General features: G+C 38.6%; 1 protein-coding gene across 1 annotated transcript; it reads right to left on the reverse strand.

The window, feature by feature from the left end:
* Window positions 1-1,394: 1,394 nt before the first annotated feature.
* Window positions 1,395-13,673, reverse strand: LOC105861537 (uncharacterized). Its single transcript, XM_076007855.1, has 6 exons — window positions 12,996-13,673; window positions 8,278-8,380; window positions 5,402-5,527; window positions 4,164-4,342; window positions 3,498-3,604; window positions 1,395-2,554 (listed from the first exon to the last, which is right to left on the reverse strand). Exons 1-6 carry the CDS (start codon window positions 13,671-13,673, stop codon window positions 2,401-2,403), a joined length of 1,347 nt encoding a protein of 448 aa, XP_075863970.1. The 3' UTR covers window positions 1,395-2,400.
* Window positions 13,674-16,639: the final 2,966 nt, after the last annotated feature.

Here is a 16,639-nt window from a genome sequence, read left to right on the forward strand (position 1 = left end):
TCTATATCTGTGAAAAATGATGATGGTATTTTGATAGGGATTGTGTTGACTCTGTAGGTCACTTTGGGTAGTATAGACATTTTAACAAAGTTGATTCTGCTGACCCATGAGCATGGTATATTCTTCCATCTGTTTACGTGCCCTCTGCTATTTCCTTCTTCAGTGTTTCATAGTTCTCCCTGTAGAGGTCTTTTACCTCTTTAGTTAAATATATTCCAAGGTACTTTATTTTGTTTGTTGCTATTTTGAAGGGAATTGAGTCTTTGATTTGGTTCTCACTTGTACCCTTTTTGGCGTATATGAATGCCTCTGATTTCTGTGTATTGATTTTGCACTCAAACGTGTATAGCAGCAAAATTCACAATTGCAAAGCTGTGGAAATAACCCAAGTGCCCATCAATTCATGAGTGGATTAATAAAATGTGGTATATGTATACCATGGAATACTATTCAGCTTTAAGAAACAATGGTGATATAGCACCTCTTGTATATTCCTGGATACAGCTGGAACCTATTCTACTAAGTGAAGTATCTCAAGAATGGAAAAACCAGCACTGCATGTACTCACCAGCACATTGGTATTAACGGATCAACACCCAAGTAGACATATAGGAGTAACATTTATTGGGTGTCAGGAGGATGGGAGAGGGGAGGAGGGGATGGGTATATACAACCACAACGAGTAAGATGTGCAACGTTTGGGGGATGGACACTCTTAAAGCTCTTACTCGAGGGGGAGGGGGGCATGGGCAATATATGTAACCTTAACACTTGTACCCCCATAATATGCTAAAAATAAATAAATAAATAAATAAAAATACAATTTTAAAAAGTGGGAAAAAAGTTATAAAACAATTTTTGGATAATTTTATTGCTATTAGGGAATTATTGTTAATTTTCTTGGGCATAACTGAATCCAGGTTTTCTAGCACAATATTTTTAAATATTTTGTTCTGATTGAGTTTTGGGAATATTGATCTTTTAGCTATTTTAACTTAAGTGGCAATTCACTGTAGAAGCAGTATAATGCAAATTGAGACTTTGGTCTGTGTTCAAATTCTGAATCCCCTATCTTCTTTGGGTCAAGTTCCTCAACCTTTCTGTGACTCAGTTTCTATATCTGTAAAATGGGTATAGAAATAATACCTACCTGAGAGGAAGGTTGATAGAATTCACTAAAATGAAATGTGTAAGTAAAGTGTTTAGAACAGCCTCTGGGATATAGCATATGCTAAATAAATGTTATTTGTTATTATTTTAAAAAATAAATAAATAAAATGATTGTAAGGCAAAAAGCACTATTAGGACTAAATAAAATGATAATTCACTGAAAAGAGATTTATTTCTGAATGAAATATACTAGTATGCACCTAATAAATAACACAGCCTCAAAATACAAACAATAAAATTTTATTCAATTATATAAAAATGTAGCTTTATGGTACACACAATAAAATTCTATTGAATTATAACAACAAAGCCTGAGGATATATACAATAAAATGTTATAGAATTATCTAAAGAACATTAACATATATAAAATAAAATTTTATATAATTATAAGAACAAATGGAAAAATGCTTCAATAAAGTAGAAAAAATACAAAGAAAATGTAACAAAGAGGATGCATTGTAAATTGTTATTTCATCCTTTTTGGGAATCATCAGTACAGTGTAGCTGCTTCTAGAAAAATTTTAACTATTTTGCTTTTGAAACTCAGTAATTTATATGAGCTTGTAAAATTAGCTATGATTTTACCTGAGATAAAAGCAGAATTTTAAATCCAATAAAGGGTAAAATGAAGAATACTATTTTTTTTACAGATACATTTATTTAGTATACTGTAATTTAAAACATGAACATTGAGAATTAAAGTGTAAAATATATTTTGTCAGTGTTTCTCATGTTTTAAATTACAGAGTACAAAATAAACATTAGTCTTAGTATTTTTTAAATGTCTCTTTATATTTGTAACTGAATTCTGTAAGAGAATCTCGAATGTGTTGACAAAAATTTTTGGAGTCATGGACCAATTATAATTTTGCTCATTGATCATTAAAATCATTTTGCACGGTTTCAATTAGCATACTCATTATTATGACCCATGCATTCAAAGCAAAGACTGTATATATAGAAGATGTTTTATGTCTGGTCATAGGAGAGGAGTTCGCTGATAGTTATTGTACTCTATGTTCAAAATATAACCATCAACTCATATCCAAATATCTATTTAATTTAGAAACATAATCTTCCAAATGCTGGTATTATACCAGTATGTATTATATGACTCTATGATAGTTTGCATCTTTGCTATGAACAGAAATTATGAATGCAAATTGATAACATTTTTGATAGACCAAAAAATAAGCAGCAACTGTATATAACAAATCACAATGCATCCTCATGGACCATACTTTATAGGGCTTCTCATTTGGCATCCATAGACATAACTGTTTGGCTTGCTACAAATCCACTTCCTATCTGTGTAGTTCCTGGCACTACTGATTCCATTGTCATTCAGATAGGCACATTCTCCAACTCCTCTGATGGCAAACCTAAAACCAAATGTAAAAATATTAAATATTGCTAGATTGGACAACTATATTTGTTCCTCCCCTATTGTCTCCAGCAACCCCACTCCATATATGTTTAATGTTAATAAAAGACTAGCAAAAGTTTGCCATTAATATTGCTTCTCAGTAATAAACACCATTTATGTATTTAGTTCCCTTTATGTTATCAGGGTCCTTGCTTGAAAATCCCAAGTTTATCATTTGTCCATACCAAACCCAGTTACGTTCTTGATTATGTATTTAACTGGTGCTGCTGTGGTACCCAAATGATCTGCTGCCGTCAGCAGCCTTCAGTGAAGACTATTTTCAGACTTCTCTGGAACTGTTTCATAAATATGTGAAACCAAATATAACATAAAGGAAATTCCTAAAAGGGCTTATTAGCTTTGGGAAATGATTGGGTCCCTACATTTTATCTGCTCCAGTGTAATGGTTATAATCAAAATACTCCATTGAAATGTTCACAGTCCACTAGGTTCCCTCTGGTGATAAAACTTTGGGAGAGACGCCTATAGGTTCCCTGGAGACTTTCCTTTTATTAAAATGAATGGATGCAGCTGCTGCAAGAGTGGACTTAAGAGCCTTGTGGATATCAGTTCCTCAGTGGCTTCCCAGGATGGTAGAACCCTTGCTGTAAATCAGCTGTTCTGTCTACATTCTAAATAGGCTTTTCAGCAAAGAAAGCTTTAAATCAGTGGATGAAAGTGCAAGAACTCTGTCAAATGTCACCATCATGTTAAAGATTTCAACTGAAATCATAATAAGTAAAGCTTCCCAAGGGTACAGCTAATAAATGAAAGCACAAAGAAGATTTACATTTGTTGCCTCATAAGCTTTCCATGTTACATTTCTCATCTCATAAACTCAACTCACACACATAACCACACACAAACACGGTAGAAGGAAAAGAAGTTTCAAAACATACGAGGTGTTGTATTCAGTGTTGTCTGTCCATTTCCAACTTTGACGTGCTGATTTTCTGTAAAGTCCAATCCAATGGTCAGAAGGGCCTTTGTATCTTTTCAGGAAATCCTGTTATAAAACACAGAAAATATCAACAGAGATTTCTTTCATATGACACTTGAGTTTCTTTTTCCCTATAGCCTTCTCTTTTTGGAAGGCGACATAGTATTAATCGAAAAGCATACACTTTGGAGTTAGACTACTCCCAATTCTCAAAGTTACATGTCTCTGATCCTAAATTACTTTATTTAAAATGACAATAGATCCCTGTATGACCGGGAAACTCCCAGTTTATGTCTGTCATTCCATCATAATTAACACCTGCTTTTAATACCCAAAATGTCCCAATTTGGATGACAAATTATATGAATACCATATTTCTTAATAGAATGAGAACAATGCATCTAATTTTGCAGGTTAACTATGAGGATTACATGATAAAATATATCTAAAATGTCTCACAGAATTCTAGGAAGAGACTATACCATCAGCAAATGTTAGACACTCTCATGCCCCAAATTCTGCCTGAAATGAGATCCTTCCTCATATTTCAGCTTTAGCCCTATGTAGCTGACCCACCTCGAGACCAAGTATGCAACAGAAAGCATGACTCAAAAACATTTCTTACCAGTTCTTCCGGAGTTTGAAACTGAGCAAGGTGGGCTTCTAACGAGGTACAGAAAGTTTGACTGAATGTCCAATTTCTCGTGTCTTCAGAAAAGTAAAAACATTTACTTCCAAATCCAATCCAGCTTTCCGGGCAGGCAGCATACACAGAGTGCTCTAACGGCACCTTTTCCTCTCTCACTAAAAGTTAGATAATCACAGTGAAGTATAATAAATAAATTTTCTCTTCTATCTCTTTTTTCATTTACCATCCTGAGGTCAGTTTTGAAGCGTGTATGTTGGATCGTTCGTGTCCTAACTCATCACTCAGAGTCTCATCCTGAGCACAACACAGTCATCAGTGCAGTGGTCTGTGGCTGGTACCTGTCCCCCTGACTTTCTGAGGTGTACACTGATATTAACAGGTCCAAGGAAATCAATTTCTATAGCAACAACTATACTACTCTCTCCTAAGATCATATAGATTCTCTTTTCACATCTTCCCCTTCATATTAGCCCTTCCTCCTCTTTACAATGGAAAGGCAAAGTCCTTACCTGTCTTGGATTTTACTATGGGTATATTTCTTGGGGGATATAAAACCTACCAGTGAACATAACATGATTCAAAATATTGTTTTTGGTATCAAAGTACAAGCTATGGCTTCTTGTAGCTTTCTATTTTATATATACATATATATATATATATATATATATATACATACACATGTACATACACATATAATGCACATATATAGGTATAGATATATTTCTGTTAAATACATATTTAAGGAATATGTAGTAATTCCAATTATGGAACTATTTCCTGACATGTTCCCACCAGAACTGTCATTTTATTAAAGAAGAAAGTGAGAACTCTACTTGAAATGTTTTCAGGAATATCGCTTGGTCTTAAGAATTTGTACCTTCTACTTAAGCAAAGGGAATAGGGGCAACAGGTCCTCAGCACTGCTTGGCACATTTTAATACTGCCCAGGGAGACATGACCTAACGTTAGTAAATCACTATGATGTGCACTCCCAAGAAGGCTTACCTTGGCCACCCTACTGTAACCTGTTCTACCTCTGCCCTCATTTATTATTACCTGTGTCACTCCTGCTAGGAATGTTTTTGTGTGTTTTGTCCACTGATGTACCTCAAGCATTTCACACAGTGCCTGGCACATAATGGAGCTCCATAAATATTTACTGACAACATAAATATGTGGAGAATATCATACAGGTTGGAGAAAAAGTAACTTACCTGACAAAACAACAGAAAGTGCAACCACACTTATAGTTAGGACTGCAATGATGAAATAGCAACAATAAAGCTTGATGTCAGTTATAGGAGATATAATTCGTAGACATTTTCTTTGGAGACCTTTACCTATAAAATACAAGTATCAGAATCTCAATCTCATGCAGATCTTAGGGAGAGAAAATTAAATTTATCATAGAATCAACTCTAAGCTCAGCTGTACCTCAACATTGCTACTGCCAACCTCTGTCACAAAAGGTCCTGGTCCATAAATGACAGCCATAGCCCCAAGAGGACGAGAGAGTCTTCCAGTTATGGGATAGTGAAAGACAAAAAGAGTAGAAGTGAGGATGGAAAAGAAACTTGATTTTGTAACTTCGGAAGTAACAAGAATAAAGGCAGTGTGGTATTGACAGAAGTGTCGACACATAAATCAATGGAGCAGAAGGGAGATTTCAGAAAAAAATTTAAACACCTATGTGTTACCAGGGAGGCTCAAAAAAAGCAGTTTTTTTGTATGTTTACACAAAAACCTATACATGAGTATTTACAGCAGCTTTATTCATTATCACCAACTGGAAACAGTTTAAATATGCTTAAACTGGTGAAGGGATAAGGAACTCTTCAGCACTAAAAAAAAAAAAAAAAAAAAAAAAAAAAATCCTTGACCATATATCCTATTATTCATTTCTTAGCCTGCTTTGGCGGGCCAAATGTTTGTCAGTCTTCTTTCCTCCCCACAAGTCTTTAAACTCTGGCTTGCACACAAGTTTCACCAAGCTCTAAAGCACTAATATGCAAAAACAGCCTACCCTAATGCTTTATATTAAGATCTGCAAAGAGAAACATTTCCTGTTGAAACACCTGCTGCCACCAGCTGTCTTCCACATGAATGCCCTCTTACATACCAGTTGTTTACTAGCCCACCCTAACTTCTTTCTAAAATAAAAGCCTTTTTCTGTTTGATTTTGAAACGTTCGTGTATTTTTGAAGTCAGAGTGTTGTTCCTACTGTAACAGTCCTTCTGAATAAAGTCTCCCCTATCTAAGTCCAGACTTGCCCTTATTTGACAAACTGTGGGTACATGACTACATTGTGGAGGACTCTCAGGCATCATTACTAAGTGCATGAAGTCAGACTCTGCAGTTCATGCAGGATCCCATTTACATGGCATTCTGGAACAGCAAAAGTGGAAGAGCAGAAAACAGACCAGTGGTTGCCAAGGGCAGAGGAAAGAATGACTACAAAGGGGCATGAGGGAATTTGATATGGTTCTATATCTTGATTTTGATGGTGGCTACATAATTATATGTGTTTGTCAAAACCCATAGAAATGTACACCAAGGAGTGAATTTTAATGAATGTAAATTATACTTTAAAAAAATATTCCTGCTCATTTTCTTTCAGCCACTACATTTCACTCACTTAACATACATCCCCAAGAACAATAGGGAGCCCCAGCTTAAATTTACACTGGGGAAAAGATATTAATATATTGCATTGGATGGTTTTAGGCAGTATATGATAACATTTTGGATTTTGGTTCCATATAAAAATCTTAACCTTCTTTCTTCCTGGTTCAACTTTAAAGCAAAAATGTCTTAAAAACTCAGTATATTATGATTTCTATAATGTTTTCATTGTTATACAGTAATATGTAAATGTCCACTTAAATCTCCCCCCCAAATCTCCCATTTGCCTCTTACAAATCTTCAAAAAGACCCTGTTTTCTCTTGATTTTTCCCTGTCTCTACTTCCTCCTACTAATATCATTGTTCCATTTCTCTCTTGCTTATTTCTCTTCTGCCTTTCTTAACTGCCTTCCCTATTCTTGTCTCCCTCTAAATTCACATGCCTCATAGTATACACTGAACACAATGCTCTTCAAATTTCTAGTTGGAAAAACATTATTACAAATTATCCTTCACAAGAACAAAGGTATAAACCATGTTACTGGTGAAATTTTAACTTACTAACAGTTTCAAGATGCAAGACTTACTTAATCTACAAAAGCAGGATGCATTCTTAAAAGAATAAGTTTCACAACTTCATTGTGTAACATTCTGACTGGTTACATATTGCTCTCAGTTTTGTAAGAACTGGGCTTAACTGAGAAACATTAACATTCTTTATATCCTTTCTTTTTTTGTTCAATATGAGCCTAGTTTTCAGGAAATCTAATGCCCTGCCCTCCCAAACAAAAATAAATAAATAAAATTGAAGTGAAGGGTGAAGGAACAAAAAAGAAAAAGAATAAAATAAGTGTTTTTCAAAAAGCAGAACAAAGAGGTTCAGCAAAGGGGATCTTTCTGCTTGACTCCTTACTGTGTCCCTTTCTTACAGAATTTGCCACAAACTGAAATGCTAAAGGATTTGCTGGTGGGTAGCTTCAGCCTCTCTCCCTCACCCTCAAGTCCCCATATCTCTTTTTAATTACAAACGATCTATAAAACCAAAAGTCTCAGTTTTGGAGGGCAACTTCTCTTAGTATATATATTTTTCAAGGTTGTTGCAAGATGGTCATCACTCTGGCATACAAAGGACATGCTATCCAGAGTCCAGAGTCCAAGTTGCCAGAAACCTGGGAAAATAGAGGACTAAACAGAAACACAAAGAACATTTTCCTTCCTCATCCTTTTTGATCTGTTCTGTTAATTTCTTCCTGCCCCAGAAATATTTAAGTAACAGACACAGGAATACAATAACCAATTAACAATTCTACATCAATTCCAAGCCACCTTTCTTCCCTGCTAAACAAATCCCTTCTGTGGAGACTGACTGTGACTTCCCAATGTGCGCCTGAATCCAGCTGCCTGCCGGCTTCAGTGGAAGAAAAGTTCCTGCCTTTTTGATATTTCACATTTCATCAGTTACATTACCAGATTCTCCTCCTTCTTCCATGCCATCTCTGAGGGTAAGGTCTGTCTTTAACATTCCCTCTGCAACCTCTACAGCTGCCATCTTCTTGCGGAGAGGAACAGTCTGCAACACACCAGAGTGAGGAAGCTGTGAAACCGAAATATCTGGTGACGGTTGAAAAAGTTTTTTTGCCTGAGGTCCCCAACCCCCCAAGGCAAACTATGCTTAAGCACAGCCAGAAGTCTGCGCCAAGTCCTCCCCACCACCTCCCCCTCACCCACTACACCCCAAACCCACTCCCAATCTGCGGGAAAACTGTCTTTCAAGAAGCTGGTGCCCAGTGCCAAAAAGGTTGTGAACCCCCTTCTGACTCACAGCATGTGGGACAAGGAAAAATCTCATTAAACAATCTCTACAATGGCTAAAATGAAAAAGACACATATATAGTTTTTCAGGGGTAATATGGTACCACTGAAACTCCTACGCACTGCTGGTAGGAAAATAAATAGTTCTTACAATGTAATAACACACTTTGGCATAACTATTAAAGTTGAGCATAACCAAATCATGATCTGGTAATTCTACTCATATTTCCCCTGCCCCCTACAAAATAGATGCATAGAAAAGGACATGTAGACAATGGCCATAACAGCATTATTTATAGTGTCCAATATGAAAACTGCCCATTAATGGTAGAATGGAAACATATTATGGTGTATTAATAAAGTAAAATACAATAAAGCAATGATTGTGAATAAATTTGTATTGTGGGCAACAATATGGATAAATCTCAAAAAAGATAATTTTCAGTACAAGAAGTCAGACACTACAGAATACATCTTGAACTGTTTCATTTACATAAAGTTCAAAAACAGACAAAAGTAACCTGTGAAGTCAAGAAATAGGATTCATTTGTGAAGCAAGAAGGGAAACATGATTGTCAGGGGTCCAAGAGGGATTCAGCACTGCTGTAAGGTCCTATTTTATGATTAGGGTGGTGGTTGTAAGAAGGGTGCTAACTTTGTGATAATTAAGTATAAACTTGTGATACATAGTTGTTCACCATGCTAAATAAAAATATTTACTAAATATATTTGTACAAAAAATAAAACCTGTATTAAATATAAAACAGTGTACATTAAGTACCTTAGAATGGGCGCCTATGGGGGGATATGGGAATGGGACTATAAAGAGAATAAGTGGGAGAGGCTTTAGAAGGGTCAATGATAGTATGGTGTCAACTTCACCTATAATGAACTTACCAACTGTACTACTTGTGGCCCAAGTCTCAGGCAGGGAGTGTTTTTCTTTGGGAAAAGACTTCATTGGAGGAGAGAAGGGTGTATGACACTTTTACTGAACCTTAAAGGGCAGGCAGGATTTCAACAGATGAAGGTGAAACTAAGTTATTCCAGCTACACATAGAGTGAGGAAGAACAAAGATTCTCTGCCTTGCCTTCAGATCGGAATCACCAGGGGACTTTTACAAAACAATTCTAATGTTCAACAGAATAATTAAGTCAGGATCTCTAGGGGTGGAATGTGAACATCCAGATGTTCTAAGAGGTCCTTCCCCCTTAAAGGAGGCCTGTGCTGAGAATCACTGGTGTAGAGTGTATGGAGAAGGGAAATTTAAAACTTGGTAACAAGATGTAATAAAGGTAGATTAGAGACAGTAAATGGCCATGAGATAGGCACTGGGGACCCATGAAAGGTGGATGTGCAACGGGGCTGTACATAATCAGAACTGTACTTTTAGGAGATTTAGTGTGGCCGTGGTTGTAGGATGGAATAGAGGTGGAAGAAGCTAGATATAAATTATGAAAGCCTACTTCATTTGTAAAAATTTCTCCTATGACCTTTCCTTTTTCTATATTGTAAGTTTTAAACCTCTAAAGTCCATTTTTGGTGCCTATACTTCAAATGCTGGTGCTTTCATCACTAACTGCTAACAGAAAATGTCTCAGAAAGATGAAATAAAAATTTTCTCCTTTTCCCTAAAAGCTGAAAAGAAACTTCACTATTTTGAGTCCTAAAATCTAGTTCTAATAAAACAGTAAATTGATAACATTCACAAAAATATCATTATTAGTCTCTTAAGTGCAGATACATTTTTGAAAATGTAGGCCAGATGTAGTAGCTCACGCCTGTAACCCTAGCATTCTGGGAAGCCAAGGCAGGAGGATTGCTGGAGCTCAGGAGTTCCAGACCAGCCTGAGCAAGAGTGAGACCCCATGTCTACTATAAATAGAAAGAAATTAGCCAAACAATTAAAAATAAAAAAAAAAATTAGCTGGGCATGGTGGCGCATGCCTGTAGTCCCAGCTACTTGGGAGGCTGAGGAAGGAGGATCGCTTGAGCCCAGGAGTTTGAGGTTGCTGTGACCTAGGCTGATGCCACAATACTCTAGCCTGGGCAACAGAGTGAGACTCTGTCTCAAAAAAAAAAAAAAAGGTAATGCCCTGTTTTTGTCTGTTATATAATGTCCCAGTAATGTTATTTACAGAAAAGGGGTCTTCTAAGACACCTAGACATTAGAAGTTGTAGCTTTGTCCTGGAAAAGTCTGCAATATAATCATTTGTTTTAACTTGATAATTGTCAGACTTGTAAATTGATAATTTTGTCATCTGACCTACAATTACATTTTTCCCTGTAAGTTGGAAAAGAGGAGGAGAGACTCTTTTCATTTCAAAGAGCTCCTGTACCTCTCCAAACCTCCATATTTATTGCAGGGAAATACATGCAAGGTCAAAGCAAAGAACATACTGATAGAATGTCTGGACAGAACGTACAAATAAAATCTCTGGTGCCAGCAAGCACATTATGTTAGAGGCAAGGACCCTCAAAGACCCTCAACTCTCCTATGACTCGTCCTACGCACGGACTGCGCCCTGGAAAATTCCAGCTATAGCTCTGAGAAGAATGCAGTCCGTGACGTGCTGACCACAGAATGCTCCAGGGTGTGCTGACTGCAATTGTTCCCGACCACCTGCCAGGTTGGAGTTGAGTAACCAGTCAAAAACAGGATACTGATAAGACGCTGATAGGGGCTGATTAACCCAGACCCAAGCCTCATAGTCAACACTCTATTTTTTTGTTTCTACTCCCTTGTTTCTGTATGCTTATAAAATCTACTAAGAATCTAAGTAAAGCAGACCTTGACAATGATTCGCTTGGTCTCGTTTCTTTCTCTCGCTCATCTCTTTCAGGCACGGTCCCCCTCGCCCCCGCGAGTAACAGAAGGTCCCGCGCGTCGGGACAACATTATTTTAAAGAAATCTAGTTACTGACATGCAATAAATCCATATTTATCTTGGTATTTCCTTATGACTCATTCAAGATATAAAGAAATGCCAAGGACATCAGTCATGCTCCCAGGCATCTCAAAGCCTACTGTTTGCAGCTGGCTGACAAGCATTCATATCCCAAGCCCTGTTTGCAGGGCTGCCAGTGTCTGCCTTTCTCATGGTCCCTTTACCCAGGACTTTATGCCTTTTCTAACATCCTCTACAGTTCCTTAAAGAAAATTAAAATGGAAAACAGGCCTGAAGAACCCTAACCAGCAAAACCAGTTAGGTTTCAGGATTGCTTGCTTGATGTGGAAACAAAACTGAAACTTAAGCTATTTCTTGTAACAGCGTATATTAAAAGAAAACAGAACTTAAATTCAACCAATCAGAAGTAGCCAACACACTTAGGGACTTTCCAATGGAACAGAATAAGACAGCAATCAAATAATTTCTTTCTTTTGCTTCCACATTTACGCCATAAATACTTGCTCCTGTAGATTGGAACATTAAACCCCTTTCAGTTTGGTGTTTCCCAATTCATGAACTGCTTCTTACTCAAATAAACTTTATAAAATTTTATTGTGCCTCAGATTTTTCTTTAACAAGGTACATAATAAACCTATGTACTATACCAATTATATTCTGATTCATCAAACAAAAACATTTGAGTCCAAATAGGAGATAAACTTAGTGTTTATTTTTAAATCAAATATTGTATTTTGATATAATTGTAAATCCACATGCAATTTTAAGAAAAATACCTGGGAAATCAGCAGGAGCGGTCTGGACAGATTTTCTAGAATTACACCGCCAAGGTGGAGAGATGGGCATTTGTTTACTTATTGTATTTATTTTTTTACTTCAAAATATTAGTGGGGTACAGATGTTACATGGATACAGTGTGTAATGCTGAAGGCAGAGGCTTTCAATGTGAGGGATGGGCAAATTTTAAATAGATCATGATTATACAGCACCATGAATACTAAGCTAAGAGCAGTATCTTATGAAAACAGTGGCACACCTAGTTTAAAGACAAGTCTCCTCAAGAAAGTCGGGGTATTTGTGTTTCACAAAAATAAGGGGACTCAGGCCGGTTTCAAACGGATCCCTATCTCCCAATTGAAGCACCAAGGTTTCTGGAGGTCACAGCTGTCACAAGTTTCCAGCCTGGGCCGGGCAGATGAGCTGGTGCAGAGTGGGGTGGGGGACAGCGGGTGAGTCGCTCTGCACCAGGACAGGGGGACCAGGACCCGGGGAAAGCCACTTTCCTTCTCTAGGCTTTTCCCAAAGCCCTTGAGCCACAGACCAAAAGTTCTGTCCCCAGGAATCTCCCACTCGCTGGCCCCAAAGTTCCGCGCACTCTGAGGGAGCGGGCAGGTCAGACGCCCGTGACATCTGGGGAGGGCAGATTTTTCTTCCTAATGTCCCGGTGTGGACAGACACTCACCTGCTGGGAAGGCCTTGGTGTGGTCGCACGGCAGGTGGCTCGCGGAGAAGCCGCTTCCTCTTTGGGGTTTCTGGGATCCGTGGTGACAGCGGCTCCTTCTCCCAACCCGAGAGCGCCAGGGATGGCGAGCGCGGCCGCGCGTCCCGGAGCTGCTGCGCCCTCGGCTGCTTCTCGGCCGCGGCTCCGCGCAGCGCCCCGGCCCCGCCCCGCCCCGCGGCCGCACCGCGCGGAGCAGCCTGGGAACCGGCGGCCGCCCGCAGGAGGCGGGTCCCCGCCCGCAGGGCTCACCCTCCGCCCGCCGCCCGCCGCCCGCTGGGCTTCTTTGTTTCCCTTCCAGGGGATTTTGGGGAGCCGTGAGCGCCAAGAACAGTAAAGGCGGGAAGGGATTCCCTGGCCTCTTCCCACGTCTGGCAGGGAGGCACACCCTACCCCCCCATCCTGGGGTACGTGGTATCCCTCGCCCTGCCCGGGGACCCAGGGGGCGCCGCATTGCGGTCCCGTTCTGGGGCAGAGCCGGCACCGGGGGCCGGGTGGGGCCGAGACCCGCCAGGCTCCCGCGCGGCGGGCGGGGCGCGGGGACCTTCGGGCGGTGAAGCCGCTCTGCGTTGACACGTCCAGGTGGATGCCCGCGCCTCCGCGTTCGCCAAACTGTCCCCGAAAACTCGGCCACTTGTCCATGAAGCCCAAGCAGAAGAACCAGGACAAGCGGTTTGGGGAGAAATAAAAGAGACGTTTTTATTCCTTTGCCAGCAAAAGGAGGAAAAATGGAGACTATGGTCTCACAATCCAAATTTTTCCTCAACACAGGCAGAAATACACAGCTTTTAAAGGAAGGGTTCTCACCTCAGGCAGTCACTGTGGTTGACTATTCTAATCATCCCATGTCGCCCAACACAAAGCCTGTGAACTCTGCCAGCCGCCCTAGGGCGCGGCGCCACCTGGGAGTTTCAACAAGACTTAACCTGAATGCAGTTCCCAGAAAGAGTAGGGGAACAATAAATGCTGGCGTGGTTGCAGAGAGAGAGGAACACTCCTACACTGCTGGTGGGACTGCAAACTAGTTCAACCTCTGTGGAAAGCAATTTGGAGATACCTTAAAGCGATAGAAGTGAATCTACCATTTGATCCAGCAATCCCATTGCTGGGCATCTACCCAAATGATCCAATGACACTCTACAAAAGACACCTGCACTCGAATGTTTATAGCAGCACAATTCACAATTGCAAGACTGTGGAAACAGCCCAAGTGCCCATCAATCCAAGAATGGATTAATAAAATGTGGTATATGTATACCATGGAGTACTATTCAGCTCTAAGAAACAACGGTGATATAGCACATCTTATATTTTCCTGGTTAGAGCTGGAACCCATACTACTAAGTGAAGTATCCCAAGAATGGAAAAACAAGCACCAGATAAATTCTCCAGCAAACTGGTATTAACTGAGCAGCACCTAAGTGGACACATAGGTACTACAGTAATAGGGTATTGGGCAGGTGGGAGGGTGGAGGGGGGTGGGCATATACATACATAATGAGTGAGATGTGCACCATCTGGGAGATGGTCATGCTGGAGACTCAGACTTGTGGGGGGAGGGGGGGAAATGGGCATTTATTGAAACCTTAAAATCTGTACCCCCATAATATGCCGAAATAAAAATTGACTATGAATTCCATCTCAATTTCTTTACTTTCTGTAACAGTTATCTGTACTTTTAACTGCACAAACTGTTACTACTGTCTAATGTACCTTTAGTGGCACAAAGTGAACAAGAATTCTGTAACTGTTATGAATCTCACAAAAGTTTGTGTCAAATCTATTCATTGCATAAATGAGAAAACAGAGAAAAAACATTTATCATTTTAAGAGATAGTGATGTTCTATGGAAAGAAGCCCAGACCAGCTGAGGGGAATCGGATTCTAACCCTGTTGAACATATGTCTCGCCTCATCTCCAAAAAAGTTGTAGTAACTGGTTTCTAAAGTACTGTGTGTCTAACATAGTGTATGATTTTTTTTATACCGCCACACCACTGCGTTGCAGCAGAACATTGATTAAAGTCCATTCTCTCAACTCTGACACCAGAGAGCCATAACTAAAGGAGTTTGGGAAGGGACCTTAATGCTTCCCATCATTCCACAGTGCTTCCCATTTTAATTTTCTCATTTTCTTTTTTTCTTCCAAATCTCCTTTTTTTATGGCTCACACACAAGCTGTAGAGAATATGTAATTAAATTTTTCATTATTCTAAGGGAAAATAAGTGGTATATTTTTAACTGAAGCTGGGGAAACTAAAGTAAAAACAAAAAAGCAGGAGTGTTTGTTCTGGTAGATTTCTTGAGTGTCCACTTTTCTTAAAAACATGCCAAATTTTCCATAGAAATCAAATTAATTGTAATATTGAATTTACCTTATAAGGAAACTTATAATAAAATTTCGGTAAAGTAGATGTGTACTTACCCAGATAATTCAATGCCAAATTGAATTATATAAATTCATGTACATACTCTAATGACCAAACTAACATCTCAATTCCTGCCTGTGCATGAAGATCTATAATACTTGTTAATGACACATTTTGATATATCAAAACTCAACGTATAATTCATTTTGTACCAATAACTTAGGAAAGAGAGTACTTAGAAAAATATTTTAGATAAATGCATCATTACAAATTAATATATAATAAAAGTGAAATTTTGAAGCATCTGACACTTTGAGGGGAAGCCATGTCATGACACTAGCAGAAGAGAAATCTGAAGAAAATATCCCCATGACGGACAATGTACACCTCTTTGGAATAATACTCATAGCAACCTGCTAAGGTGATTCAGGATAAGGCTAAGTCCAACGAGTTAGTCCAGACATGGACATTTTCCTCCTTCTATACTTGTTAGATCTGAAATCAAGCAGCCTTAAAGCACATAATCTGTAAGAAAGTTTTACAATGAAACTAACCCTGAGAAGTTAGGTTATATGTCACTGTCATTTGCTGTTGCAATATTAGACAATTAAATAAAATTTCTACATATTGGATATGATACTACTGAGAACATCCCTGAAACTCAAACTATGAAGGTGTGATTTCACAAGCGAGGCATGTATAACCATGTTCTAGGCAGCTTAAAAAATATTGGTTCTAAGGGGAAATTTTTGGTTACAGTCATAAACTGACCATAAATCTAAGTCATGGCAAAAAAATGATACTTAGTAAAGCATTCAAGATCTGCCATCTACTTATTATTAAAAAGACAAGAGATAACATGAGCCTGCAAGAGTATGGAGAAAATGAAAATCTTATTCACTATTGGTGAGGATGAAAACTGGTACAGCCATTATGGAAAATAGTATGGAGCTTCCTCAAAAAACTAAAAATAAAACTATCATACAAAACATCATCCAATTTTTGCATATATAATATAGCCAAAGGAAATGAAATCAGCACTTCATAGAGATATCTGCACCCCATGTTTATTGCAACATTATTTATAGTAGCCAACATGTGGAATCAACCTGTGTCCATCAGCAGATGAATAAACACAAAACATATATATTATATAATGAAATATTATTCAGCCATAGAAAAGAAGGAAATTCTGCCATTTGTGACACATGGATGAACTAGAGGGTGTTAGGGTAAGTAA

The sequence above is a fragment of the Microcebus murinus genome, chromosome 10 (assembly GCF_040939455.1).
Source record: "Microcebus murinus isolate Inina chromosome 10, M.murinus_Inina_mat1.0, whole genome shotgun sequence".
Lineage (NCBI taxonomy): Eukaryota > Metazoa > Chordata > Mammalia > Primates > Cheirogaleidae > Microcebus > Microcebus murinus.

What these genes read in the sequence shown, in the direction of transcription:
- LOC105861537 (XM_076007855.1), bottom strand. Translation starts at nt 13,673, where the DNA reads ATGGACAAGTGGCCGAGTTTTCGGGGACAGTTTGGCGAACGCGGAGGC. An exon ending in ACTTTCTGTTGTTTTGTCAG is followed by an intron (nt 4,343 to 5,401) that starts GTAAGTTACTTT and finishes TCTAACTTTTAG; the next exon opens with TGAGAGAGGAAAAGGTGCCG. An exon ending in AACACTGAATACAACACCTC is followed by an intron (nt 2,555 to 3,497) that starts GTATGTTTTGAA and finishes ATTTGGTTTTAG; the next exon opens with GTTTGCCATCAGAGGAGTTG.